The 27914-nt window shown below is 48.8% G+C and overlaps 1 protein-coding gene across 2 annotated transcripts; it reads right to left on the bottom strand.

Annotated features, from left to right (window-relative positions):
- Positions 1-44: 44 nt before the first annotated feature.
- Positions 45-27832, bottom strand: LOC125718070 (trinucleotide repeat-containing gene 6C protein-like). 2 transcript variants are annotated; one of them, XM_048991578.1, is made up of 21 exons: positions 27221-27832; positions 22914-23016; positions 20842-20863; positions 16967-17260; positions 13404-15431; positions 12319-12522; positions 11940-12100; positions 11781-11858; positions 11575-11632; positions 11335-11480; positions 10884-11027; positions 10166-10285; positions 8694-8777; positions 7963-8185; positions 7517-7663; positions 7251-7430; positions 6574-6723; positions 5789-5992; positions 4935-5008; positions 4684-4823; positions 45-4412 (listed from the first exon to the last, which is right to left on the bottom strand). In XM_048991578.1, exons 2-21 carry the CDS (start codon positions 22974-22976, stop codon positions 4064-4066), a joined length of 4869 nt encoding a protein of 1622 aa, XP_048847535.1. In that variant the 5' UTR covers positions 22977-23016; positions 27221-27832; the 3' UTR covers positions 45-4063. The 2 variants fall into 2 exon arrangements, with proteins under 2 accessions (XP_048847535.1, XP_048847536.1); XM_048991579.1 differs by having other exon boundaries at positions 4935-5005.
- Positions 27833-27914: the final 82 nt, after the last annotated feature.

Below are 27914 nucleotides of genomic sequence, written 5' to 3'. Positions count from 1 at the left end.
AACCAAAATGTGGGCGTCGACAAAAATGAACTGGGGAAACAAAAACAAAAAAACAGCTAATTTATTAATCGTTTGAGAGAAGTTCCACAGTTCATTAATCTCTTTGCTGCATGTTGACATGAACCACACCGTTGTAGGTAATATGAAGAGAAACACTATTTTGATACAGTCAAAGTAAAAATAAAAAGGCGACCCTCCCCGTTTCCCACAGAAAGCAGAGATATGACACTTTGATCACGTGATAAAACAAACAACCTCGGCACCATGTAGACGGAGACTCATTGGTTTTGGAATATACAGCATGGTAACCATGGTAACCTAACATAGAGGCCAACGAGAGAAACTACAACGGAGTGGAGAGCGGGAATAACAGGCCGTTAGCCTCTAGAATGGCCCCGCCCCTCGACTCCTAACCGCTGTGCATAGATCGCGAGCTGTTTAATGTGACAAATCACCTTTCTTTTTTTGAAGTGCATCCCAAAAAGACAATTCTTTGTCATTGAATACCTGCCAAACGAGGAAGGATGACAAAGGCGAGAAATATTAATGCACAAACTCCTGGTTTGACAGGAAGTACCTCATAATGAATTTAAAATGTACAGCCACCGAGTTTTCGCCAACTAGTGATTTAAAAATGTAAAGCAGTTTTATTACATAGATTTTATACAAAAGCAGTCACGTCACTTTTTAAATCCAATATTTGGTAAACATAACTCAATTTAGAATTATTTTATTCAGTTTCTTTACCTTCTTTTTTAAATTTTGATCTTTTTTAAATTAAAAAAATTAACGCCGTGGAGTTTTGTACTCTGGAACCTTTTCCTGAGACGTCCACGTTTTTCCTCTGTGCAAGCAATGCGGAATTTTAACCCCCCCCCCACCCAAAAAAAAATAAATGTACAGCTCAGAAAGGCTATTAAATAAAGATGATTAACAGTAACACTGACATACGACATGAATCATTCCCAGAGTTCTGAAAATAGCACAATAACCTTCTTGTATAGTGTTTTTATTTGATGGAAGAGAACTTATTTTTCAACCGTTCCCATCATAAAATCTCTTTCCTTAAATGTTAGAAATACCAAACGTTTGTAAACAACAGGTGGCCTTTGCAAAGATATGTTGAGCAAACAAACAAAACACTAAGGTAGGCACCACTGAATGGAGTTTCATTACAAGCCCGGCTCCCGCCGTCTTCTTGTCACGTGTCCTCAGATATGGAGATCTATAGCTATAGATATAGAGCTATAGCTATAGATCTATAGCTATAGATATAGAGCTATAGTCCATCTAATCTATTGCCACTTTTCACCAAAGTCCCATTTCATTTTAATTGATCTTTTGTGTTTTCTTTTTGTAAAATGCATTCATGAGAAGCGCGACCTTTTCTGGAATCATTCTGCCAGGAAAGTCACAGCAAGGTAGAAGGTAAAACATCTGGCAGATTCTGCGAGAACGTCACTGTCCTTGAGTAAACAGAGACAAGCAAAGATCGCCGCCAAAACCCCCACCCCCACACCTTGAGTGCCGTGTCTCGTTTTGGACGGGGAGTCGATTGAGGGGAAGCACAGATTGAGTGCGGAGCCGGGCTGAAGGGTCGCCGGTAAGGTCCGTCACACGAACACAGCGTGACAGCCACAGTCAATTCTTACGTCTCGCACAAGCACACACAAAAATGTGCGAACACTCACGTGACGTCGGTGTCATTTAGCATTTTTTCCCCAAAGATTTTTTTAGTCTATTATTGTATTTTTTTTTTAATTTTTTTTATAAAAACCTGGAAGATTATGAATGAGAGAAAAAACTGTTAGAAAAACTTCACATTACAGTAATGTTGCTTTGTTAGATTCAAGTATGTTTTTTTATCAGTTTTTCTGTTGATATGTGTTTTTTTTTTAATATGCGCGTAATGGGAAAAAACATTTTTGAGGCCCGTGCCCAACCCGGGGGCAGGAGGGGGGCAACCTGGGGAGATGGTTCTGCAAAACAAACGTTTGAGAAGAGCAACAGTGATTTCGGCGTTTGTGTCGCATGAGACCCAAGCTCTGAACCTCGCTTTGTGAAAAGAGTCAGTGCTGTGTTGATATCATCCCCTAAGGATCCCCCACCCAAGACAACCCCCTACTACATTTCCTGGAGCCCTACAAATGTTCTGTGATGGGTGGGGCGTTACGGGTATGACATACTTTACAGAGAAGATCAAGGACAGTCACTAACTGCCTTCACCACTTTTGATCAGCAAATCCAAAGTCACAGAAGGAAACACACAAGTGAGGTAGCAATGGCTGGGATTCTTTCTCCGGTCACCAGTAAGTGTGCAAGCCATCGAGATGTTCAGTGAAACGGTCATGCACTTCTGAAACCCTGCTTAACCACACGAGGGGAGTCATAGGGAAAAACATCAAAAACAGGAAACCAGTGTCACTGCTCTTCGAGAGATAAAGTTCGTTATTGGCACTGCCCTGCCAACGAGACGGAGTGGGCGATGTGGGGGTGCGTTTCCCCAGGAGCGGCATCGCTCCTGAGGTGGGGGCGCACGCTGATGAGAGTTTGGCTTGTGGTCCCGTCCGAGGCGGGGCTGACCTTCTACAGGGGTCAGACAAGTGCTCGTTGTACACATCTTAACCATTGCATAGAGCAGCATTTCTCTACCTCCGGCCGGTTCACGTTTTTGCTCCCTCCCAGCTTCCTTGCCAGACAGCAAAAACATGGACTGTACGGGGGTCCCTGGAGAAACACTGGCATAGAGACAGTGACATGCTGGACTCTCCTCTTTAAAAGTCTCTAAAACAGGACAGAGCCGGAACAAATTAAACCAGCTTCGGGGGAGGGGGGCGTAGGGTGTAAGAAATCCAGTGACCAAAAACACTGGAAAACCAAGTCGACCATGACTGTCACATTTCACCGTGACTCTCTGTCACGTACATCCAAGTCCTCCACTAGCGCCTTCTATCTGCTTCTGGAAAAGCGAGCGAGACTGGGAGGCAGAATGCCGAAAAGCACGTCAAGGGAACCTCCTCTGCCCATCAGGACTATGCTCCGCGGTAAGTGCTATGATGTAATTACAGGGGTAACGATTACCTCGTATTTATCGAAAACCAGAAATGGCCGAAGGCGTTGCGGGCTCGTGGAGAAGCCTGCGGAGTCTGTATTAACACGAATCTTCGGATCTTCCTTCGAGGACATTGGTGAAGACTCTGGAATATATTGCACATGAACTGAAGGTGACATTTCTTGAGGAATATGGCAGCATGTGAGCTGATGAGAAAGTAACGGCCAACAGCAGTGTGTCCTACAGCAGGGTGCTGGCACTGGCATGGGAGTTAATTATTATTTTTTTTTACAGATCGGCAAGGCAGTGATTAACGTCAACGGACCCTCAGCCAAACCGACGGCATCCGGAGAATATCCTTATGGGAGCGACATATGCAAATTGAATAAACATTCAAAACAGACGCCGGTGTCAGTCCTCGAGAGTCATGGACACAAAGACCTCCGGGCCTGCGGGGGGCGTTGTTGTCCTTTGGGTTCCATACAATGATTGCTGCCTCAGACGAAACTGTGCGATTTCTCCAAGAGTCACTCAAGTCTCAAGTCAGTATAAAATCGTATGAAAGACCAAAAGCGTGAGATCATTTAAGGCCAATACTGCGGCACAGAAATAAACAGTAGAACAGGCTTTTTGAGTGTTTTGGAACAATTTCTACTGTTTCCTGCTGTGTGGGGGAAGGAGGTCAAAGGTTGGTTTTTAACAGCAGTTCAGATCAGTTCTTCAAAAGAAAAAAAAAACAAATAAATGACCATTAACTACCAAAGGTCAGGCTGATCAAGGAAAGCCAAGAGGAAAATTACAGGCCTCAGCGAGGTCACATCACATCCTCTGATGACGTTATGGAAGGAATGGCCGGCTGTGCAACAGACTGCTGACCAATCAGACGGATACTGCTCATCAATCAGAGGAGGGTGGCAACCAATCAGAAGAGGCCCGGTGATCCTGCTAATAGCCGACCATCTTCCGCTGAGGCTGACTTTGATCTGATTTGTCTGCTGCCCATACAGACTCCTACAAGGACTCTCCACTCAGCAGGTCCCCAGGAAGCAGCGTACTGATTGGAGCAGGGCTGCCGATGAGCCCGCCATCCTCTCGCCTGGGGCTTCCCCATAGGCTAGAATACTGGGAGGGGGCTCCTCCCCACAGAAGGTCTGTGCCAGATCCGCCACTTCCGCTGTCAGAAGCTTCGACCCGGCCATCACTCCATTGGCCTGTGGCGTGCGATGGCCCCGCCCCCGCCAGCCCTAGCCGCCCCTGATTGGACGCTGGTGGTGTGAGCGAACGGCCTTGTGCAAAGAAGCGATTCACCTCCTCCTCACCGGCAAATTCGGCCAGGATGGTGGTGTTCCCCAGAACACACCTGCATTAGCAGACAAAGACGAGAGAATTCATTTAATTGAACAGCTGTGTGAAAATGGGTAAAACTTACACATACAATTAGATAAACCACACAAAAAAACATTAATATGCAGTGTTTTATGCTGAAGTGCTTTGAGCAGGAACAACTGAAGCCTGGGCTTTTAATGTAAGCTTCAGGAAGTACCCTGTTAACATCCTCTCTGAAAGTTTCAAATATAACACTATCACTGGGCCAATAGCAGAACAGGAAGATGGGTGGTGGGTGAGCCTACATGTGCAGGGACTTCTGGGCCTTGGCAGCCTCCTCGGAAGAGCTGTAGCGCACGACGGCGCTGCCCTGACTCAGGCTCAGGTGGAAGGTCAGCAGAGGCCCGTGCTGCAGGCAGAGCGTGCGCAGGGTCGAGCCGTCGATCTGCCGTGCAGACGGGAGACAACCCACCGGGGTGAGAGACAGTGAGACCGAGCACTCGCTGAGCTGCCATCCTATTATCCGCCTCACCGGAAAAGGAGGGGGGTAGCATACCTGGGGGGTCAGGTTCCTCAGCACCAGCCAGCTGCTTGTCCTGGACGAGCTGTCTGAACCCCAACTGCTACCTGCTGGGGGAGGGAACACAGGTCTGCTCAGAGTGGCCTGCCACGCTCACTAATGCCATCCCACCCTCCACCCGCCACGCTCGCTGATCTCCCCCCACTGGCCATGCTCGCTAACAGGCCCCCCCACTCACTGTGCTTGCCGACACCCCCCCACCCACTGCCATGCTTGCCAACAGCCTCCTCCCTTGCCGACAGGACCCCACCCAGATCTGGTAAGCCACAGGTGTTTCAAATCAATCTCGTCAGGCACCCATTTGACCACACCTACAAGACACGCCCCCCCCCCCCCCCAGCCAGGCTACCCTGGAGGTGCTGAGTAAACACAGGTGTGCCCAGCAGCCATGTCAGCCCGAACACACCACAGAGTCACATTACAGCACTCTATGTGTATGTGCTGCATTAATACTACACTGCAGTGTCAGTGCATTTATTGCACTTAGGGATGCACTTGTGCTGGACTTCCCAAAGGGGTTAGTTAACACTAGTTAACACATAACTAAGACGGAGTCAGGACTTCTCAACCATACACTACGGGCTGTTTAGTGGATATAAGAACGTGTACATTAAAACTGCACACTGCAAACTCTACACTGTACTCACATACTCATACAACTTAACCTGATTAAGGATTTCACCTGACGCATTTCTCTAGAACACATGATTCTCCTTAACTAGCTGTAAGTTACGGGTTGCTGGTTTAAACCCCCTCACAGTTAAGCAAAAAAAATAATAAATGAAAATCATCACGGCTGCTTAGTGGGAGATGTCCTCTTGGGGGAGTACCTGAGTAGGAGGTGGTGCTCCATCCCACCGGCAGGCCCAGACCGCTTCCCCCCCATGCAGAGGAGGGCTTGGCATTAGCCAGGCCTGGAGGGGGGCGCGGGGGGGCAGTCGTGTTCCTGGGCCCCTGCAGCCCCTTCCACAGCTCATGGGACAGTGAGGCCTTGGGTGGCGCAGTGGACCAGCTGGGCTTGTCTGACATTTTCCCTGGCGGAGGGGGGGAGGAGCGGCAGATTAAGGGGGTTTATCTAGGAGACATGAAAGCACCTGCAGGTCTACTGAAAAAGGAGGGGGGGGTGAAGGAAGTCAAAACTCAGTTTCTCTTTATATATTTCAATCTGCCTTTGAATTAACTAGGTTTCCGTGTGGCTTCATTAGTTTCCATTACTGTTTGTTTTAAAGATACATTTTTATTTAGTTCATACATAATTCAGTTTAAGTTTGAGTAATTTTACTTCTAGGGATTGACTGAAAGTTGTAGAGCAGTTTTATGTGTTTGAGTTTTATAGAATGCTGCATGAAACATGTTGCAAGTATTACTAATGTTCATTAAGCATAAAAAGATCAGTATTTGACTGTATTTGACATTTGTTTTTATCAGTTTCAGAAGCAATATGAGTAGTTTTAATTTAATTGTAGTTTTCGTTTCATTTTTGTATTTTATTTTATTTTAAGTTTATGAAAACGCTTCTAGCTCTAGTTTCATAATAGTAACCCTGATGCAGAGTAACACATAATGACAGTGTTTAGTGATGGGACCCCCCCACCCTGGGTCCGGACCCCCTCACCCGCGCTTGCATCCCTCAGCAGGTATCGATTAACATCGTGGATGCTGGTATTGACGGTGGGCGCCATGGCGACGCTCCCCGGGGTGGCATCTGGGTCTGTCTCGGGGTCCACGCTTTGCAGCCCTTTCCAGGGCACCCCGGGGCAAAACTCTGGGGGGATGGGATTTCATAGGAGATGGGACTGTAGCACGGCAACACACATCCACGCCCACACCCACCCACACCCACATCCAAACCCACATCCACCTACACTCACATCCACACCCACCCACACTCACATCCACACCCACATCCACCCACACCCACACACCCACCCACACCAACATCCACACCCCCACCCACACCAACATCCACACCCACCCACATCCACACCCACCCACACCCACACCCACCCACACTCACATCCACACCCACACCCAAACACACATCCACACCCAAACCCACATCCACACCCACACTCACATCCACACTCACATCCACACCCACACTCACATCCACACTCACGACGTCCACACCCACCCACATCCACACCCACCCACACTCACATCCACACCCAAACCCACACTCACATCCACACTCAAACCCACATCCACATTCACGCTCACATCCACGCCCACATCCACACCCACATCCACACCCACACCCAGCACATGCGCTCACATGATGGCACTGCCCACCTGGTGGCCAGTTCACACTGGTCCCATTGGAGATCTTGTCGCCGGTGCCCTTGACCTGAGCCCAGCCCTCAGAGGTCACCAGGGAGCTGGTGGGCGACTCAGCGCTGGAGTGCAGGTTGTAGCTGAAAGAGCTGTCCATTGAGGCCTTCCCCTGGGGGGGGGGCAGCTTGGACATAGAGCCTGCAGAAACATTGGTTATTCGTAACAGTGGTTTTATGTGCGTATGTAGGCGTGTGCTACATGTCTGCGTCTTTGGACTCTCATACCGTATTTACTGAAGCCTGGCTCCGAGACACCTTCCCGAGGACTGGGGTGCGTCCACTGGGACAGGCGAGACTGTGGCTGGGAGGGGTCCTTCACGCACAGGCTGTCCGCCTCCATGCCGGTGACATTCATGTTCAGGTTCAGTCCAGCTGAAGGAAACACAGAATTTGCCTATCAGGGGTGTTTTATGGGCACTGCCACCCATAAGGGAGGAGAATGGGGAAGACTTTCAGGGGCCCAACATTATGGGGTGCCCATGAGTGTGTGATTGTGGGCCTGTTCATGGGCTCCTAAGGGCAGCAGCTGGGGGGCAAGCAAACCAGTAACAATCATGGTGACTTACATGAAAGTATTTTTCCCAGCCTATCACGGCTCCCATCCTAGAGGTGTACAGGACTTCCTATCTTTCCTCTCTCTTATTGGTGGTAAGAATAAGCGAGAGGCTCACCAAGAGAGTAGGGGGCGTAGGAGCTGGGAGCGGACTGCGGCTCTTTGGTCTGCATGTCGGCGAGGCCCGGAGCCGGGTGGTGGCCTGCAAAGCCGTCCAGGGCTGATTTGGGGGCACCGGGGTGGGAGGGAGTCGACGTCTGCTGCTTCTTCAGCAGGGCCTGGGCCAGCTGCCGCTGCTGCTGCTGGATCTGCTGCTGCATGCTGCTGATTGTACGTGCAACCTGGGGAAGAGGTGCGGAGTGTGAGGGGAGGGGCATGGCGAGAGGGGAGGGGCATGGTGAGAGGGGAGGGGCATGGTGAGAGGGGAGGGGCATGGTGAGAGGGGAGGGGCATGGTGAGAGGGGAGGGGCATGGTGAGAGGGGAGGGGCATGGTGAGAGGGGAGGGGCATGGTGAGAGGGGAGGGGCATGGTGAGAGGGGAGGGGCATGGTGAGAGGGGAGGGGCATGGTGAGAAGGGAGGGGCATGGCGAGAGGGGAGGGGCATGGTGAGAGGGGAGGGGCATGGTGAGAGGGGAGGGGCATGGTGAGAGGGGAGGGGCATGGTGAGAGGGGAGGGGCATGGTGAGAAGGGAGGGGCATGAAGGGTGTGGTGTGAGAACGTGGTATGAGAACGTGGTATATGGTGTGAGAACGTGGTATATGGTGTGAGAACGTGGTATATGGTGTGAGAACGTGGTATATGGTGTGAGAACGTGGTATGTGGGAGTGGCGCAGGCGAAGCAGCTCACCTGTTGCTCCTGCTGCCTGGTCGGGCCGGACGCAGTGCGGTGGGTTTGCAGCATTTGCTGCTGGATCTGCAGACGCTGGTAAGTCTGCAGGAGTCACACGCAGGTAAGCAGCTGTGCATATATGCATCTGACAGCTTCATCTAATCTCCTTCATACTGTTTGAATTTTTTTTAAAGTGTGCTCTCCACAGAAAAATTATCATCCCCCCCTTAAAGGATACATGGTAACTATGTGGTACAGGAATTGGGCTACTAGGTAGTGGTGGCCAAATTAAGCATCATGAGCCATTTGCTGTATTTTCTGACACCACTAGATGGTGGTCTCTGTTCAAAAAAAGGGCACAAAGCATGCCGGAAAGCGAACCAAGAGCACCATGTCAAGTTGGCTCGGAAAATATAGCAAATGGTTCATGAGGTTTCATTTGGCCATCACTACTTCTAGGGATCTGCATTCTGTAGCCCCTACATGAATACCCCGTGATTTTCTGTTTTTCGCATTTTTACCAAATATCTACCACGGATCCAGAGTAACACCAATTTGGTCACACATGTGACCAAAACTCTGTCGAGTGCGAATAATTTTTTTCATTGGTTGCACTGGTGCTCTCTCTTTTTTTTCAGGGTCAGAGCCAATCAGAGGCCGAGAAGGGGTGGGTCTTCGCCACTTTAGACCAGTGTTTCTGAAACTACGCACGTTTTAAAAAAGTGTATTTTTATTAATTAAGAAATCATTTACATTTCTCTTGATAGTATAATTGACATGGTCAGATTATTAATGTATATTTAACTCAATAGCAATATGTTGTATTTATTATAACCGTATATTCAGTTTGATAGCAACATGTTTACTTAACCTCCAGGATAATAATTATTACCTTGAAAAAACAACATTAGGGGATTTTGCTTTACCATTATATGCATTTAATTGCAGACCTCAGCCTAATTATACTAGACACACCTTATTAAAAACTTTTCTTAGTGTGCAGTTTCAGAAACACTGGTATAAGAAACACATCCTGTGTCATGACAAGTGTGTGACCACCAGAGCAGCGTGTCAGTGCCAGGCAGCGGCAAAGCGAAGCTTTTTCTGTATCTGGGAGCTGCAAGCACTTATGAGTCATGCGAGTTTTTGAAATTCTGTTTGTGCTGAGATTCAAATAACGGCTAACATTTACCTACTTTATTCCTCTTTACAATCATTTACATAACTATCAAAGTGTACAGCTAGTGACGAATAGGTAATCTTTAAAATGTATTTCTGTGGCACTAAAGACACTGTGAAAAATTTGGGTGCACCTAAATGAAAATGTTAGGCTCAGCAGTGCAACCAGTACAAAAGGTTAGTCTGGAGCCCTGTGTACTACATCTGTAACCAATGTGGACAAATGTTTCCCTGATAATAGGGTGACTAATAACCTCCCCTCGCACCGAGAACCCATCAGCCCTCATCTGCAGCCTTGACTGGTGACTCACCAACTGTAGCTGGTATAACTGGTTCAGAAGGCTCGTGTGCTGGGGGTTGGCTGGGGAGCCCAATAGCCCGGGGTTCAGACCGACACTCTTGGCCGCTAACTGCAGGAGCTGCGCTTGGACCTGCGGAGATGTGGGCCCAGAGACGCATCATGCACTTTGTAGCCAGCAACCTTGATACATCACAAAGTCAAATGTCTTCAATGTCATTGCAGAAAAAACAAACAATCACTGGTATACAGACAACGGTTCTGCCGAAAGTCCTGAGGTTAACACTTTAGCAAAGCTGTCAAACCAGCATCTGTACCCAGAAATGCGTCTCGCACGTTGCTCTCTTGGTGGGGGTGACTTTGCAAAGACGGTAATGTCGTGCTGCTCTCTCTAGACATTGTGCTTGCTTGCTGATTATCACCTGTGTTTGAGTTTGTTCTGTGTGTGTGTACATCATGTATATATTACATTGTGAGGTTTGCATGTCCCGACAATGTAATTAAGAAACTGATATTTTAATGTTGCGGAGAAACCCAATTTTATAAAAGTCTGTGACTACAATCAAAAACCTGAAAATGGCAAAAGTGTAGTATTTTATTTGGTTACTTATGATTAAGGTTAGGGCTGGGTAGGGGTTTAGGTTGTCAGATATGAATTCAAACGTGTGTCTGTGTGTGTGTGTGTGTGTGTGTGTGTGTGTGTGTCCACCCTGGAGGTATTCGAGGCTGACCTGAGGGGAGAGAAGCTGAGGCACTTGAGCACGGTGACCAGTCTGGGAGGAGCTGAGGGGCGTGGCCAGTGACAGAGGAGGTGGAGCTTGATGCTGCGGATGCGCGGAGCGAGCTAATGCTGCACTGCTGCCAAATACGCCACCCTGCATTTGTGTGTGTGTATGTGTGTGTGTGTGTGTGTGTGTGTGTTTGAAGGGGGGTTAGCAAACACGTTAAAGTTGCTCATCATTTTATATTTTTAGAGAACAGACATGGACCATATGCAGAAGTGGTATATTTAAGCAATAATTTTAAAATTTATGATCTACATTAAGTGCTTCGAATTCACGTAATGAATCTGCCCACTCAGCTGCAAATTCAGACTTAATGGGTCGCAGAACAGTGTGACGTACGGTAACTGTGTGGTAAATCACAGAGCAAAGAAGCCAGGCAGGTGACTATGACACGTACATTATCTCCGAACGCAGGACGGTCTGGCGGGGGGTCTTTGGGCAGCAGTGCCGACCGTCCAGGCTTGGGAACCGGCCCATTGCTGTAATCGGATCCACCCACCAGGCCTCGCTTATCCAGGGCAGTCTTCTTTTCCAGTAGGACACCTGGGGGAAGAAAGGAAAAAGTGTGCAAACCAGGTGAAATCCATCCATTTATCAGAGCTGCACTACATGACCGTAGCCAGCAGGGGGCACTCACTCATTGCTTGGTCCAGATTCATGCCAGTGCTCTTGAGCGCCTCCTCTGCCGGGTCCCTCTGAAAATACAAAGGACAAGATCAATCGATGGCTTATTCCATAGCAACAGTAACACCTCAACTACACAGGCAATTACACATCCAAGATAAACAGGCATCTCAGCCGGTTCTGATGGCATCATCAGTTGAGCAGGCAAGACTCGTTTACCGGAAAGCCCATGTCCGTCAGCTGTTTGATCAGGTGACTCATGATCCAGGTGTCATCCTGCTTATTTGCCACTTTTCCCTGCCAATGGGAGGAAACCAGTCAGTCCATAAACCAATAGCATGACAGTGATTTTGGTAAGAGCCCTCCCACCTCACTCACCTTCTGTGGCACCTTTCTGGGCAGGTTTCCCCAGGAGCTGCTCTCCTGCTTGGCGGCAGTGCCACTCCACACGTCCATGTCTTTGGCCTCCCACGGGCCGCCAGCCGAGGTCGGCTCTTCCGTGCTGCGACCCCCCCAGCCTTCTTGCATAGATTTTGGAGCTTGGGGGAAGGAGAAGGGGCAGAGAAACAGTAAATCCTCTGGGGAAAAAAGACACTTGAGTCAACCTTCATCACGACCACTAGGGGGCATTAATATTTTATAAGTGTGCTAGCTATCCAACTTAATATAAAAAGTTGAGTCTAACTAATCTAAATGAAAACATGGCGTCAAGATTTAAATATGCTCTGGCTGCGCATAGCAGAGCGTATGTGAGTACCTGGCTTGCGGCTGGGTGGTCCTGGGGGTACCCCCCCTCTGCTGAAAGGCCCGGCACCCTCGGTGCCCTCCGATCCCCAGCCCCCACAGCTAGCAGGGGGTTTGCCCCAGGCTGACGTCCCATTGTCCACAGTGAGGGAGGGGCAGGTTGGCTGCCCCCATGTGGATTCGGTTTTGGGGGGCATGGTCGGCTGCTCCGGCCACGCTACGGGACAGAGGTTACCACAAGCCGATTAGAATAGAATAGAATAGAATAGAATACATCTTTAATGTCCATCAAATTTACATCACATGGAAATTCATCTTTGACAGTGACGTATGAAGTAGACAAACATACACAGATTTATTCAGGAGATTCTACAGAATCCTAAAAAAGCCAACCAAGTAAGTTCTAGATATCCCCTGGAAATCACTCTAGTTCAACAAATGGGACTTAAGTTTTGAACAGGTTAAAATTTTAGCTCTCTAGGTATGTTTTTAAGAGTTTCAGAGCCAAAAACCAAACTGAAGCTAAATTCATATGATAATAATTAGCGGTTAGCAAATTAATATAGCTTCGGCTAAACTTTTTTTGTAGTTTGTCGGTTTTAGCATTATCGAATTAAACTTTGGAGTTAGCGGATTAGTGGTTTCCGAAGCTAACTTTTCGGTTAACTGTGCCCAACACTGGCTATGAGGTAAGAATCACTCCTGTTTGTTGGATGCCTCAGCAGGGGTCACAAACAAACTGGGCACACAGTGTAGCTTCAGGGGCTCAAGAAACACTAAACCAAGCTCATAAAATCCATAAAATGTGCAATCAAATGTAATACTCAGAACCTACAGCAGGGGGCACCAAACTATTCCAATAATAGCAACCAGTAACTACATATATGGCTTCCTAAAATTACACATTACAATCTGTAAATGTGCTCTGTTTCCATGGGGGGCTTTTACAAATGAAATTCTTCTTGCTTTTTCAGCCTCATTGCCCCTATAACTCACATATACATTTGAAAAATACACACATCTGAGATCCCAGAATGAACTGGGCTCTAATATAATTCTAACACATACACATAGGGGGAGCCTATGTACTGCCCTCACCTGCAGCTGCCATGGGGGGCCTGCCTGGCGCTCCTGGCTGCTGAGGCCTGCTTGGATTGGCTGGACCACTGACGGGGGCGGGGCGGCTGTGGCAGGGGGCGGGCAACTGGCCGTGTCGTGAAACGCTATGATGGGATTGGCTGCCATTGCCGGTGGGGGCAGAGCTCTGCTCCTGGCTGGCCGAAGGCTTGTTTTTGTCCCACAGGTTGATGGCCTTGCTGTAGGTGTTGGGGTCGCCCCAGGCTGACGTACCGTCGTCGATCTCCATCTTGCGACGGATGGAGGGGGAGGAGGGCTCCTCCCAGCCGGTGGGTTGCCCCGCAGTCGGTTCCCGCTCTGCCACGGCTCTGCTGCCCCCTACGCCCCCGGCCCAGCTGCCCGGCTTTGTCGAGGTCGGGCCCCCCCTGCTTCCTGCTCTGCCTCCCCCTTCCTGGGATTTGCCCCCCCAGCTCTGCTCGGGTGGTGGCAGCTGTTCCCCCCAGGCTCCACCCACCTCCTGAGAGCCCGCCCCCCAGCCAAGGGAGCTCTCTTTCCAGCTGTCTCCTTCACCCTCCCAGGCCGGCTTTGCCGGACCGCTCTTTCCCTCTTTGGGCTCAGCCCAGTCCTCCGCCCCTCCTCTGCCGGCCCAACCATGGGGGGGTGTGGCCTGGGGGCCCTCGCTCCAGCCCTGGACCGGCTTGGCCTTCCCCTGATAGCTATGCCAGTTGCCCGGCATTTCCTCTCCAGCTCCGGCTGAGCTGCCCGACCATCCTGGCGGCCCTGCGTGTACCTTTCTGTCGGTGTGCGGCTCAACCCGGCTGGGCCTGGGGTGTGGGTCAGGACCCCCCCAGCTCGTAGCCGTGGAGACCCCAGGCCCAGCTACTTCACTCCTTTGCTCTGACTCCGCTCCGCGCCTGGTGGGGGGCTTGGGGTCAGAGCCTTCCGGGCCATCCTCCTCCATCTCCCACACCGTGTGCTGCCTCACTGGTGTCTGGCCCCAGCCTGTGTTGCATAGCACCCGGGGATCTAGGTCCTGGGCAGGTACCGGAGGGTCCGCCTCCTTCCTGGAGGGCTTCTTCCTGTGCCGGGGGGGGCCCTCATGGCTGTCACTGCTGCCCTCGCTGGAGGGCGTCCTGGCTCCGCAGCTCCAGGACCCAGGGTGCTCCTGCTGGGGGCTCCCTGCTGACTCTGGCCCTTTAGCCTTGCTGGAGCTCTGGTCCCAGCCGGGTGTCGCCACCCCCCTGTCGCTCCCACGGCCCCAGCTGGTCGTGCCCAGGTCCCAGGAGGAGCTGCTCTCCTGATTGGCCGGTGTGGAGCCTGTGGTTCCGCCCTCCCAGTCCGGAGCAGTGCGAATGGGGTTTGACGGGCCCCAGCCACCGCGGTTCAGCCCGTTGGCATTGCAGTTCTGTGGTTTGCCTCCGATGGGCATGTTCACAGGGGGGGAGGGCGCCTTCTCCAGACCATCGGGTGTCATTGTTCCTCCCCAGGAACCAACGCCACCATTTCCTGCAGTATTACAACTGGCTCCACCCAACTGTGTGTTGGCTCCGCCCATATGTGCCATAGACCCTCCCGCTGGGCCACAGAGCCCAGGGGGCGGGGCGTTTCCACTTAGTGACCCGCCGGTGCCCTCCTGACCCAGCACGGGCCAGGCAGAAGGGTTGGCACTCGGGTTCAGGTTCATGGCAGAAGAGCTCCAGCAGGGTTGGCCCCTCCCTCCTGTAGGTGGGGTCTCATGATTCCCATCTCCACCAATGGCGGCTGGACAATGGGTAGGCCCAATGTCCCAGGCTTTACCAGTGACCTCCAGGCCGGCGGTGCTGGTGACTGGGTAACAGGCTTGGGGGGAGCCCTCAGCGCCCCCGTTCATACTGCTGCCTCCCTTGGCAGCGCTATCGGCGTCTGCGGCTTGCTTCGAAAGGGCGTGGCCGTCAGTGCGTGAGACGCGGGGCCACGCCTCAGCGTCTCGGTCGTCCACGATCAGCTTGTCCCAGCTGGCGCTGCCGGTGGGCGAGCCCCCGCCACGGGGGTCCTCATACTGGGACGACTCTGCAGCACAGAGAGATGTGGAGGGCAGGTCAGCTTCTGGAAGCCTGGGTGACATGGACAAATCCTCACCGGTGAATCACGTGGTATAATTTAAGTTCAGGGTGGCAGCTCCATAGCCCGGCATAGTCCTGCCACGTCCCACCGCACCCGCCCCAGCAACGGCCCAGATCAGATTGAGGGCTTCTTCATGGCCCAGAGATCGACCTCGGCCAACTGACCACTTGGGGCTTTTAAATTACAGCTGATACGTTTAGCAGTGGTATTAAAGGAACGCGGGGCTCCCACTGAGCCACTGGCGGGGCACAGAGCCAGCAGCAGGGGTGTGTGTACCATTCCTGCTCTACACACAAAACCCATTTTCAGCAAGAACAAGGAGGAATGAGGGCAGGTGGCTCAGCCCCCCCGCTGTTTACGAAAGGACGCCATTTTGCAAAGCCAGGCCTTGCTGTCTCTCCTCCCTCCCTCCCTCCCTCCTGCACCCCCCCCCCTTTTCTCTCTCTCTTGCACAGCGTCTGTGAAGAGCAGAAAAACACGCTGCAGGAGACATGAATCGTTACCAAACAGCATCTGGCTTCTTTAATCTTTCACAGCCTCATTGAGTCAGACAGGCTCAGCGGAGCGTCTCTGCAAGCGAATGGGGCCAGGACAGCCCCACGCCACCCCCCCGCAGCCCCAGAAACACAGGACAGGTACATGGGGCTCCATCTGAGGGCACCACCCCTTGTTAGACTCCTAAGCTATTTCCCCACCCATTGTTTATAACTGCAGCAGCACTGTTGTGAGTGCTGTATAAAATACACAGCAACACACAAGACTCGCAGACACTCACGGGCACACGCAGACACTCACGGGCACACGCAGACACTCACAGACGCACGCAGACACTCACAGACGCACGCAGACACTCACAGACGCACGCAGACACTCACAGACGCACGCAGACACTCGCAAACAATCACAGACACACAGAGACAATCACAAACACTCACAGAAGCACGCAGACACTCACAGAAGCACGCAGACACTCACAGAAGCACGCAGACACTCACAGAAGCACGCAGACACTCACAGAAGCACGCAGACACTCACAGATACTCACAGTCTGTGCCCACAACCCCACCATTACAATGAAACCCACACTGACACAGTCCGTCAAGTTGCTGCGGAGAGCCAGACCGACATTAAACGCCCCACATGCCGTCTCATGCGCCGGGTGCCAAGATGAATAACTGTTTACCCCCATGTCTGCTAAGAGCCCCTCAAGTATAATGGCTCCAGTTTCTCTGATCAAAGTCCTGGTTCTGTTTCATTGGGCCTGAGATGGCACACCCTGTTCCCCCTCCGGACCCCCTATCTAGTTGAGTCTGGCTGGTGGTCACCGGTGGGTGGGCAGAGCCAGCGCTGGGACCTGGACCACAGACTTGTTATGATGGGCGCTTTAGGAAACCTATGCTCACGGGACGGTGCGGAAACACATGGAATCAATGTCAATCACCCACCAATGAAGCCTGTTAAAAGCAAGAATGCGGAGTGACCTGTGTGCTGATTGGTGGACAGGGTATGGGAGGCGGTCCCAGGGGGTGGGCTCCCAGCTGGGAGTGGCTGGCCCCTCCTTAGCAGCTGCTTGTGCTCGTGCTGGCGGAAGCGGGGCGGCAGCTCTCGCGGTGGATGGCGGGAGGCCGGCGTCGGCGGCAGCTGCTGCTGGGGGGCACTTGGGGGGGGACGCTTGCCATCGCCTCCGCTGCTGGTGCCCGGGGTCGCCGAGGGGGGTGCGGGGGCTGGCTCGGCGGGGGGTGCAGCGGCACACCGGGGCTTGGCCGACTCGGGCGCTGCAGAGACACAGACACGGCTAAGGGGCGGTTCACAGGAATCCCCTGGACGCCGGCTGTTCCAACTTTATACAACAGTATGTGTGACTGGTATTAACCAAAGCAACGCTGGTCGGGTATTTTGAAATTGTGGCTAAAGATTAATGAGCGGAGAGGGGGTGTAGGATTCCGTCGCACTAGAATTCGTAGAGTGGGACCCCGCAATAAATGTTCACCAAATGGCTAATTTTGTCACAAAGATTTCAAAATATTGCAGTATACAAAATACCACATCATATCCAAAATACCATATTACCGATACAGTGCCCAAACCTACTCCACAGCACGGGTTCCCTCTCTGCCAGTACTTCCTCTGAAATTCCTTAAAACCCCAAGAAGCATCTCTCAGATTGTCCACAATCCACCACCCCCACCAAAAAAAAAAGGACCTGACACAAGGGCCTCCTTTCAGCAGGAAGCATAAAAAACAGGCACCTGTCAGGTGAACAAGACGGAGGAATTCACAATGACTAGAGCTCACGCCTCTCAAGGTGTGTCCCTGGTCACAGGAAATGGGGCATGATCTGCTCACCTTAATGTTACTGCCAGCGCCGAAGCGGACCTGGTTCCAGCCGGGACAGCCTTCCCTCTGGTGTTTCTCCCTGGCTGCCAGTCGGCGGCAATCCTGCGCTAATTCAGTCAGCTAACCTGAGCTTACTTAGTAACTGAGCTTAAGCTTCAGAACTCCTATTTGGAACAACGACAACTGTTTGAGTTTAACATAAGAAATAAGAACATAAGAAATTTACAAATGAGAGGAGGCCATTCCGCCTATCAAGCTCATTTGGGGAGAACTTAACTAATAGCTTAGAGTTGTTAAAATCTTATCTAGCTCTGATTTAAAGGAACCCAGGGTTTTAGCTTGCGCTACACTAGCAGGAAGACTATTCCATACTCCAACTACACACTGTATAAAGAAGTGCTTCCTCAAATTCATTTTAAAATGTTCTCCCGCTAATTTTCACTTATGGCCACGAGTTCTACTATTTAAACTAATATTGAAATAGCCATTTGGCTAAACAGCATCCAGACCTGTTAGAATCTTATATACCTGGATCATGTCTCCCCTCAGTCTCCTTTGCTCGAGGCTGAACAGATTCAGCTCAGCTAACCTATCATCACATTCTCACATTCCTCTAAGACCAGGAATAATTCTCGCCGCCCTACGTTGCACCATTTCCAAGGCAGCAATGTCCTTTTTAAGGTATGGTGACCAAACCTGCACACAATATTCTAGGTGGGGTCTCACCAAGGAATTGTATAATAGTAGCATCACCTCCCTTGACTTAAACTCCACACACCTAGAGATGTAACCCAACATCCTATTGGTCTTTTTAATTGCTTCCCCACACTGGCGAGAATGGGACATGGAAGCATCAACATACACACCGAGGTCTTTCTCATAATCAGCTACCTTTATTTCAGCCTCCATGACGTAGATCTTTCTGGAAGCTCACAGGAGAGCCATCTGCCCAGCCCTCCTACACTCTGAATATAGACTCGGGTGCATTATTCAGTAAATGTAGCAGGAGAGCAACACGCAGTCAGTATCTGCAGCCACATCCAAATCCTCATGTTGGCTGCAGCAGAACATGTCTAACTATCTCCCGGTGGTTCTACTCGCTGAAGCAATACACAATTTCTTTCCCACTGATGGACTTTATGTCATATCTAGAGACTTCAGATCAGACTGTGATGCATGAAATGCAACAGGAAGGGCCACAATGACATGATGTGCCTGAAACCAAATGACCACGGCTTGGCTTTGGAGTAACGTTTCCTGGATGCGGTGCCCTCTGGTGGCGCCCTCTGGTGGCGCCCTCTGGTGGCGCCCTCTGGTGGCGCCCTCTCTTTACAATCGCAGCCCTCTCACAAGCCCCACGTACCTCTCCCTGAGCTCCCCCTGACTGGGGCCTTTCGGCCTCCCTGTGACTCACGGGGCCAGGGGCGCGTGCATGATGTCACATGGATGGGGGTAATTGCTGCAGGCTACTTTGGTGGCCTGGCGTCGATGCACCGGGCACAGCCCCCCACCACTCCTTAACACCCTTACTTTACTCTTGCCCCCCTGCTTCCCCTCCCTTTCCTCCTGCTCTCTGTAACGTCAGGGATCACGTGGTTTATCAGCCTCGTGCTTACAGAGGTCACATCAGAGTGACAGGTCCAAGACCTGCTGAAAGACACGTCTGCATCTACGAAAACGGACGGCGTTGCGCGTTGTGACCGCAGACGAGCTCAGCAGTGGAACCGGGCCAGCGGCCCAGATATGTCCCGAGTCACTGAGGGTCTCTGTGCTCTGCAGTGACTCACAAAGGAAGCTCTGTGACATGCCGGCTTCTGTTCTCATGTTGAGTCTAAGCAAGGCGCGAACACCATTTTTAAAGGGCTGTCCCGCTCACCGTGCAGCTCTTAATGACCTCTTAGCCTACAATAGAGCAGATAAAAACTGAGCTTACTATAAAAAAGGGCATTTATGTTTTTGCGGTTATTTAAAATGTTATAGGAAATAAAACACTCAGAAAGGCAGATAGACTATACGCCATTTCTGCCTGTGTCATACGTCATTCTAACTACAGTCTCCTGACCACACCCACTAAACATGCCCACTGGCCACACCCACTAAACATGCCCACTGGCCACACCCACTGGCCACACCTACTAAACATGCCCACTGGCCAATTCCACTGGCCATACCCACTGGCCACACCCACTCACTCTATCAACACCCCTATCCTCAAACAGAAATCCCCGGACAGGCCTCCAGCAGTTGCTCTAATGGGATTTATAGCTACCTGTCGTCCCCAGGCGTGAGCTCTAGGCCCATCTGTCTCTCTGACAGCCTCGCTGAGAATCCGCCACGGGCTTTAGGAGGAGATTAATGCTCCTCATGCACGTAAACCCCCCCCCCCTTCCTGTTTCAGAGCAGGGAGAGCCTATCCCCAGAGCTTTGGGTTCTTACAGCACCCCAAACCCCCATCTAAAAGAAGACTGTGCACGTCTGCCAGGTTGGCTCGGATATTAAAAAAAAGACGACTTACAGATCGTCACCACAGCATGCCCGTTTGACACCGGCCTCTGCCACCCGGTTAGAAACCAAACGAACACTCTGCACAAGCTCCATGTTGGCTTGCGGTCTCTGGTAATTCTGGCATGGACACTCACACTGCGGTGAAGCCATTTGGTGCATTGCCAACCCAAAACACACTTCATCGGCCAGGGAACTTAATGTGGAAATACCATGACATCAGGAATTTTTTACAGGTGGTTAAATAAGTCACAGGACTCTGATTTAAAACAGCCGAGTGTGCTACTAACCCAGCCCTGGCTATAACCCCAGAATGCACTTGGACTGCCTTAGGCCAACAGCGCCAATAAAATCAACCAATAGAATTGTCGTACTGCAAGGACTGGTTTAGATCTGAGGGACTTTCTTCACTATTGATCCTTTTCACACAGAAGACATGCAGAAGATTTAGGATTTTCTTCATGCCCCTGAAGCATTTAATGACGTGAAGATCCGTCGCGCAGGCGGCTGCACTCACCCCGGTGCTTTGGGTCTGCCGCCTGGAAGGGAAGCAGAGAACAGGGGAATCAAGGATGGGGGCGAGTAGTAATACCTTCAAATATGAGTGTGCTCAGTGCCCCGTTTTACCCCAGGGTGGTGGGGGCCCCAGTGTGAACACGCTCAGTGCCCCGTTTTACCCCAGGGTGGTGGGGGCCCCAGTGTGAACACGCTCAGTGCCCCGTTTTACCCCAGGGTGGTGCGGGCCCCAGTGTGAACACGCTCAGTGCCCCGTTTTACCCCAGGGTGGTGGGGGCCCCAGTGTGAACACGCTCAGTGCCCCGTTTTACCCCAGGGTGGTACGGGCCCCAGTGTGAACACGCTCAGTGCCCCGTTTTACCCCAGGGTGGTGGGGGCCCCAGTGTGAACACGCTCAGTGCCCCGTTTTACCCCAGGATGGTGCAGGCCTAAATGTGAACACGCTCAGTGCCCAGGTTTACTTCCAGATGATGAGCATCTCAGTGTGATGATGTGTGATGTATACAGGCCACCATCCCAGAAAACACTAAAATTTAAATTCTAACAAAAATTCTAGAAAATGATGCCGGTATTTGCTGCCCCACAAAAACAACCGAAATCGATAAGCTAAAAACAACAGGTAAAACCACGTATTGCTTAAGGGGTAACTGAATTATCACACTGACACAAATCCAATTAACACATCAAACTAAAACAGCAGACACTGAGCTTGGTCTTGCATCCAAATAATGGAGACATACAGGCCATAGAAAACACTATACAATGCCTCAAAAACTAATTTTAGCACATTGTTGATGATTTCTTTGGATAAACCCTGGCATCCATCTGCTGTCATGCAGTATGGTCCCTGTGTGTTTACGCATTAAAGCAACTGCACAGTTAAACTTATCTTAATATGCAGTAAAACTGTACATCGCTCACCGGCAACCAGAAATGGCCAGGAACTACGCATGTCATACCGATTATGGCTGCCATTAACAACTATTTTTCTATGGATTAATCTATTGACTATTTTGCCAATTGATCGATAAATCCAAAAGATTAATTTTCCTCTAGAAAATCAAGTAGATGGTTTAATTTATTTTTATTTTGTCAATAACAAACTATGTTATTGCAGGGCTTTCAGCCGGCTTGTCTGAACTATACGGACCTTACGGCCACAATTCGATTAGCATATTAGCAGTACGGCTAAAATAATAATGAGATGCGTATTATGACATCAAAAAGTTAATAATCTGTATAAATTTGGCATATCCTTATGCTTATTAAATTCAGTTAGCTAAGCACGCCACAAGCCACCGTTTTGGTAAATCATGGAAGCGATAAGCACTTTAGTCGAAAGGGACAGCTCAGCAGCCACAACATCATTTAAAAGAGAAGATAAACAAGGTAATTGGTGCTATTTAATGCTGATTAAAGTCCGACACATTTTTTTTATTTTTTGAAAATATAGTTTTCATTTTTATTCATAATTTACGATAACAACATCCTAACAAGCCCAATGCGCACAAACACACAGTGGCACCGTCAATCCATGTAGAATAAACCCAGATTTTAGCCTAAAATCTTTCTGAAATACTTCAATTCAATGGAGATGCTAAAGTAGCAGGCAGACTTTTTGGCTTTAATAATGAGCGTATTTATCAGCTAGAATGACAAAAGATATTTAAAAGCTCTCCATACTAACGGTAAATTAACGTCCATGGACAGACAACACTTAGGGTGGTTTCGCTTATTCTGGCGATCGAGGATAGCGCCAGGGCGTTCTATAACCATAATTATGTAGTGATATTAAAGGAAAACATTTGTGATAAAACATTTGTTGAAGCGTTTTGGAAATCATAATGGTAATTTCATTAAAATTATAATAATAATAAAAAACGGTTTAAAATATTAATTCTGATGCTTCTCAAAGTAACAGGCGGACAGTGATGACGTTCCCGTCTGATCCTGAATCCACGGCGCTATGCGCTTTGGCGGATTTCTATCACACCGCTCACATGAGAGATCAGGCCAGATCAGGACAGCTAGCTAACGACAGGACCGGGGGGTTGGGAGGATGGGTTACTGCACCTTTTTCTGAGTGGCTTCCTTCTTTTTCTTTTCGTCTTGTTTCTTCTTTTTCTTTTCTTCCATCAAATGGTTCTCGTCATGTATTTTTGGATTCCTTTCTTGCCTGGAAAAAATAAATAAATCGGTTTTTAGAGTGGTCTGAATGAAGGTCACACTGCTTTAACACACACAGTTCATAATAAATCTGGTCCTCACAATGTAATGTACATCTGACCCACACACACTTCCAGACTGTGTGTCTGTCGTGAATGCTATAAGGAGACTTCAAAAGGTATAAAGAAAGATTTCTGAAGCTCTATTCTCCGCGACATAAAGAAACGGGGTCTTAGGAGACCTTAGGAGGCGGGGGAATGGAGAGCAGAGGTCACCTTCAGCTTCCCAAAGCCGTGCCAACAGCAGCCATCACAGGAAAAGCAGAGAGAGCGGTGATGTGACGAGATCGGCAGCGTTTTATTTAGATCTTCAAGATGAAAGTGTTAGGAAGCTGCATGCAGTCCCCTTGGAGGACTGTCTATTTTGAGCTGCTAAGTTTTCAACAATGAGGTAAATGAAGCCATAGAGAAAGACTGAGGCTGAGGAGAGACTGCAAGAGGCCTTAGTGCCTGACCAGGGGCCCGGGAATCGGGGCCACTTTTGTAGATGTTTATGTCTCCGGCCAGAGGAGCAGAGACCAGACGCGGCATGTAGAAGCAACACCTACACACAACAGCGAAGCAGCTGAGACCGCTGACCGAGAGAGCCAGTCTCCACACGGCGGTGGGGCACACCTCTCCATGCACACTCCGTCTCTAAAAGCGGCCATACATTTCAAACAAAATCACTGTTTCGGCTGTGCTCACTGCCCAAGGCAAACTTTTTCGTTTGTTCTTAAGTTACGGCGTGGGGCTGGTCAGCAGGACCAATTATGCAGCTATCAGAATGCTTTGCACTGCACAATTTCCAAAATTGTAAATGAATATGTGTATTGGTTCATTTTTAATAATAACTCATGTCACAACTATGGAATGTGCCATGGCTGTTTGCATGTAACCGTGAGTGTTGTGTAAATTGTTGGCTTGCCAATCTGTACTGCTGCTAGTATTAAACCAATGATGACAAGTTTCATTTAAAAGAGCTGTCATCTCCTTTATTAAAGTGACTCACGCACTCGCCACAATACGCTTATTTGCCCTCTCTATGTGAATCTGCAGCATCGAAAACATCCTGCGCCCTCTAGGGATGTGGCATGGTGTAGACGAATGAGGTGGTGACGTCGTTTGAAGTCTGCGGCTCGAAGGAAACACACATTCCACAGCAAACATTACACGGCCATGACATTTACTATTGACATAATGAATGCGTGAATACACATATTAATTTACACTGTTAAGATACGTGCGATGAAGTGCAAATCATGCCTGTGATGACATAATTAGTGCTGCGGACCAACCTCACAGCATCATATTACGTCAGCCAATCGTGGACATTGGGTGGGATCAGAACAAATGAGTGCCTCAGAGACCATGCACAGACGGTGATCAGTGCTTATACGACGTCGAATGTATGGCCATTTTAACACAGGAACCAGCGTGACTGCTTCAGTACACTGATGCCCTGGAGATCTGAGGCAAACAGGAAGTGGAAGTTAATTAAGTGGCTCTTTGAATCTCTCAGGCCAAACCTGCCTCAACTGATTTGCTGGGAAGAGGAGCTGCATGATAAAAAGCTAGTGACTGGAATTATAGAAATGATTTGTAAATGAAAATATAAGCTGAACATGTTATGACTCTTATACCCCTTTGCAGAATTTAATCTTAGGTAAAGAAAAATACTAAAAATATGCAAAGCAATAATAGTATAATGGTGAAATAAAGTTGTTTTTTTATTTTATATAGGCCAAACACATTTGCCAACATGGCTTCCAAAACGTAGTGATAGGAGATGTTGAGGCTGTGATACCCATAGTGGAGATGGTGGTGGTAGATGGGAAGGTGTCATCATTCCCATGAATGGTTTGACCCGCTTCCTGTTTGACCCGTTGCATTATTGGTTAAACCAGGATGCGATTGGCTGCCCACAGAAGTTCCGCCCACCACAGAACTTCAGAACTTTATTTCAGAGTACTTAAGTTCTAAAATCATGAAGATCCATACCAACTTTACAGATGGGTACAAAAGCGAAAGAATTGATAAACTCTAAGTAGGTTTAGGAGGGGAAAAAACACCTCTGGAGGCACAAGGTTAGCTGTCCAGCCCCTCTGAGCACGTTGACCTGATTCGAGGCAGAAAGATGCACGAGAATAAAATTAGAACTGGCTTGGAGGGCTGCCCGTCAGCCCTCTGTGAGGGCAGGCGGCGAGGGTGGGCGGCGGATCCACACCTGTCCGTCAGTTTGAGTCAAGTTCTTGACGAACACAGCAGCAGAGGTCAGTTACCTCGCCGAGTAGCCATGGCACAGAGATGAGCGAGATCTAGGAGCCCTGTGGTCGAAGCAGTGGCTGCAGCGCACAACGGCCTTCAAGTTTAATTAGCAGAACACACTGTCGGCCATGTCCTCCTGTGTCACTGTGCCACTTAAGTGTGATGACGGGCACAGAACAGCAGCACCAGCCACAAGTTAAAATCAATGGTGAACAAAATAAGCTTGCTGGAAAGATACCAAAACCCCCAAACTAAACTGCAGCCAATTTTACCACATCGTAAAAAGATATTTTGTCTTTTAATAGATAGGATGGCACTGTTCAAAATACGTAGTTTTTAAATTTAAAATATACACATAGATGTTTGTGGAGTTCGCACGTTCTTCACATGTGCGTGTGTTTTTCTACAGTCCAAGACTATTAAGTTGACTGGCACTACTAAATTGCTCGTAGCGTCTTAAACACCTGGATAAGATGTCGGAAGATGCTTGGATTGACGTATGTAAATATGAGTATTTGAAAACGCCACTCAATGCATTTTTATTCACCAGCATTGTACAAATACACAATCAGTTCTACAGGGAAAGTAGGAACCCTATTTCAGGCGGATATCACTGCGCATTCGTTGGGACATAAAGCGAAAGATCTCGCGTCATAGCGGGGTTCACCTGTGACGTAATCCGATTAATCGGGGTGCCGCCTGGGTCACGAGCAAACGGTCCCGATAATGGCAGATTTGCTGTCAGCGTATTTAAAGCGTCTGCTAATCAAGAGGCCTTTTAACACCGACACTTCATTCCATGTATGGACTTGGTAAATGTGCCACCGCTTGATTCAGACAAAAGTGCGCAAACCGTTATTTACCACAAATATGGAAAAATAACAACACGCACTTTATAAACCGCTCATTACATGTCATTTTCATGAAAGTAAATTCCCTCTGGGGACTTGTTTAAAAGAGTTTATGCAAGCATGATAACCCATAACCAGAAATTGTTTAATTGGCCACACAGGGGACGCGTCGTCTACTGTCGTTATGCTTATTTTGAATTAGCTGACTTTTGTTTTGAATAATTTATTAACTAGATAATTTTGGAAAGTCTTTAAATTTAAACATCTGCATGAAACGTCCTGAACAATTAGCAAGTATAATTCCAAGATGTGTAGCTTTTTCGTGACGATTCCCCTGAAGGTCACTGGAAAAATCTGCCAGACACCAAACAATTTCACTGCGTCAGCAAGCAGTATTTTTGGCCAGCTAAATATATGACCGAATCGTATTGTAATTATACGATGCTCGCTGAAATGTCCGTCATTTGCCTTTTCGTGTGTTATGCATCAAAATTAATCTTTTATGCGCCGTAGTGGTCTTAGTAAAAGAATTTGACCAATCCTCTAATCAATAGATATGTTTGTATTCGTACATCAGTTATTTTAATGCAAATATCACATCTGGACGATGCACGATAAAGACTTAATAATCCAATTATAACCGTCCTTTGCTAATGACAGACTAGGTTAAAATAGGTAACTAGACATCCGCATCAGACCACATGACAACTTTGTTTCTAAATCACACATCAGAGAATTCGGATGCTGCATGGAATGAATTGCCATTGAACTGAAAACGTAAATGCTACAATAATCAACAATAATGTATGTTAGTTATCCCTATCTAGTAACACAACTGACGGTAGCAATCGTTTGCCTTACTTGAACTAGTTGCATTATTTACGGTTGCAAGGCACGCTGGCAAACAAATGAAACGTTACAATTACCATTGCAATTCTGCTGACAATTTGAATCGCCAAGACTGCTGTTAAAGTCGTTATCGAGTTTATGGATGCATATTATTAATTAATCAACCATCGTCACCAAAACGCTTGACAAATAAATGCGTGGTCATTACCTTATTCAGCGTGTCGGTCGCGGCTTTCAGTCGCGAAGGAGCGCGTATTACCAGTAATGACAGATGAGGAATTCAGCCGTAGTCCCTTTCGTACTATCGCTGAGCAAACAGCCGCTGTCACTGCTTCAGTTTCTTTCCAGGGTCACTGTGTGGAGGTTTGGAGATGCCAGGAAAAACGAGCAATGCTTCCATATACAGTGCAGCCAACAACAAAAAAAATCAATGATTCCCAGACAATTTAGTGGTATAACGAGCTGATTCCACAGCTAGTTAACTAACCAAAAACCGACATAATATAGCGAAAACGACAAGCAGATGTAAAGTTTTTTTTTTATATATTAACACCGAGAACTTGATTCCAATAGCAAGCTACGTTAAAGTGCAAATTAGAAAGGTTTTAAAGAGCCTAGCTATGAAACACAAATACAAAAAAATAAGAAAATTCTTGAAATATCCAATTATCTGCAACGAATATTCTCCCTAAGATACAATATTGGCGTAAAAATATTAGTATGACTATTATTAAAAACGTTCAATGAACTCCCGTTATCTGCGCCTTAGCAGCCATTTTGTTGTAAATGACAACAGCAGGGCTCCGTTTCTAAGCTAAAGTAAAACAGGAAGTGGACTCCTTGCCCCAGATGCTGGTCATGTGACATCGACTAACAAACACCCCCACCATCAGCTCCGCCCA

This window comes from Brienomyrus brachyistius, chromosome 22 (genome assembly GCF_023856365.1).
Source record: "Brienomyrus brachyistius isolate T26 chromosome 22, BBRACH_0.4, whole genome shotgun sequence".
NCBI lineage: Eukaryota > Metazoa > Chordata > Actinopteri > Osteoglossiformes > Mormyridae > Brienomyrus > Brienomyrus brachyistius.
The sequence above is the reverse complement of the archived record's forward strand: the minus strand, read 5'-3'. Positions and strand labels throughout refer to the sequence as shown.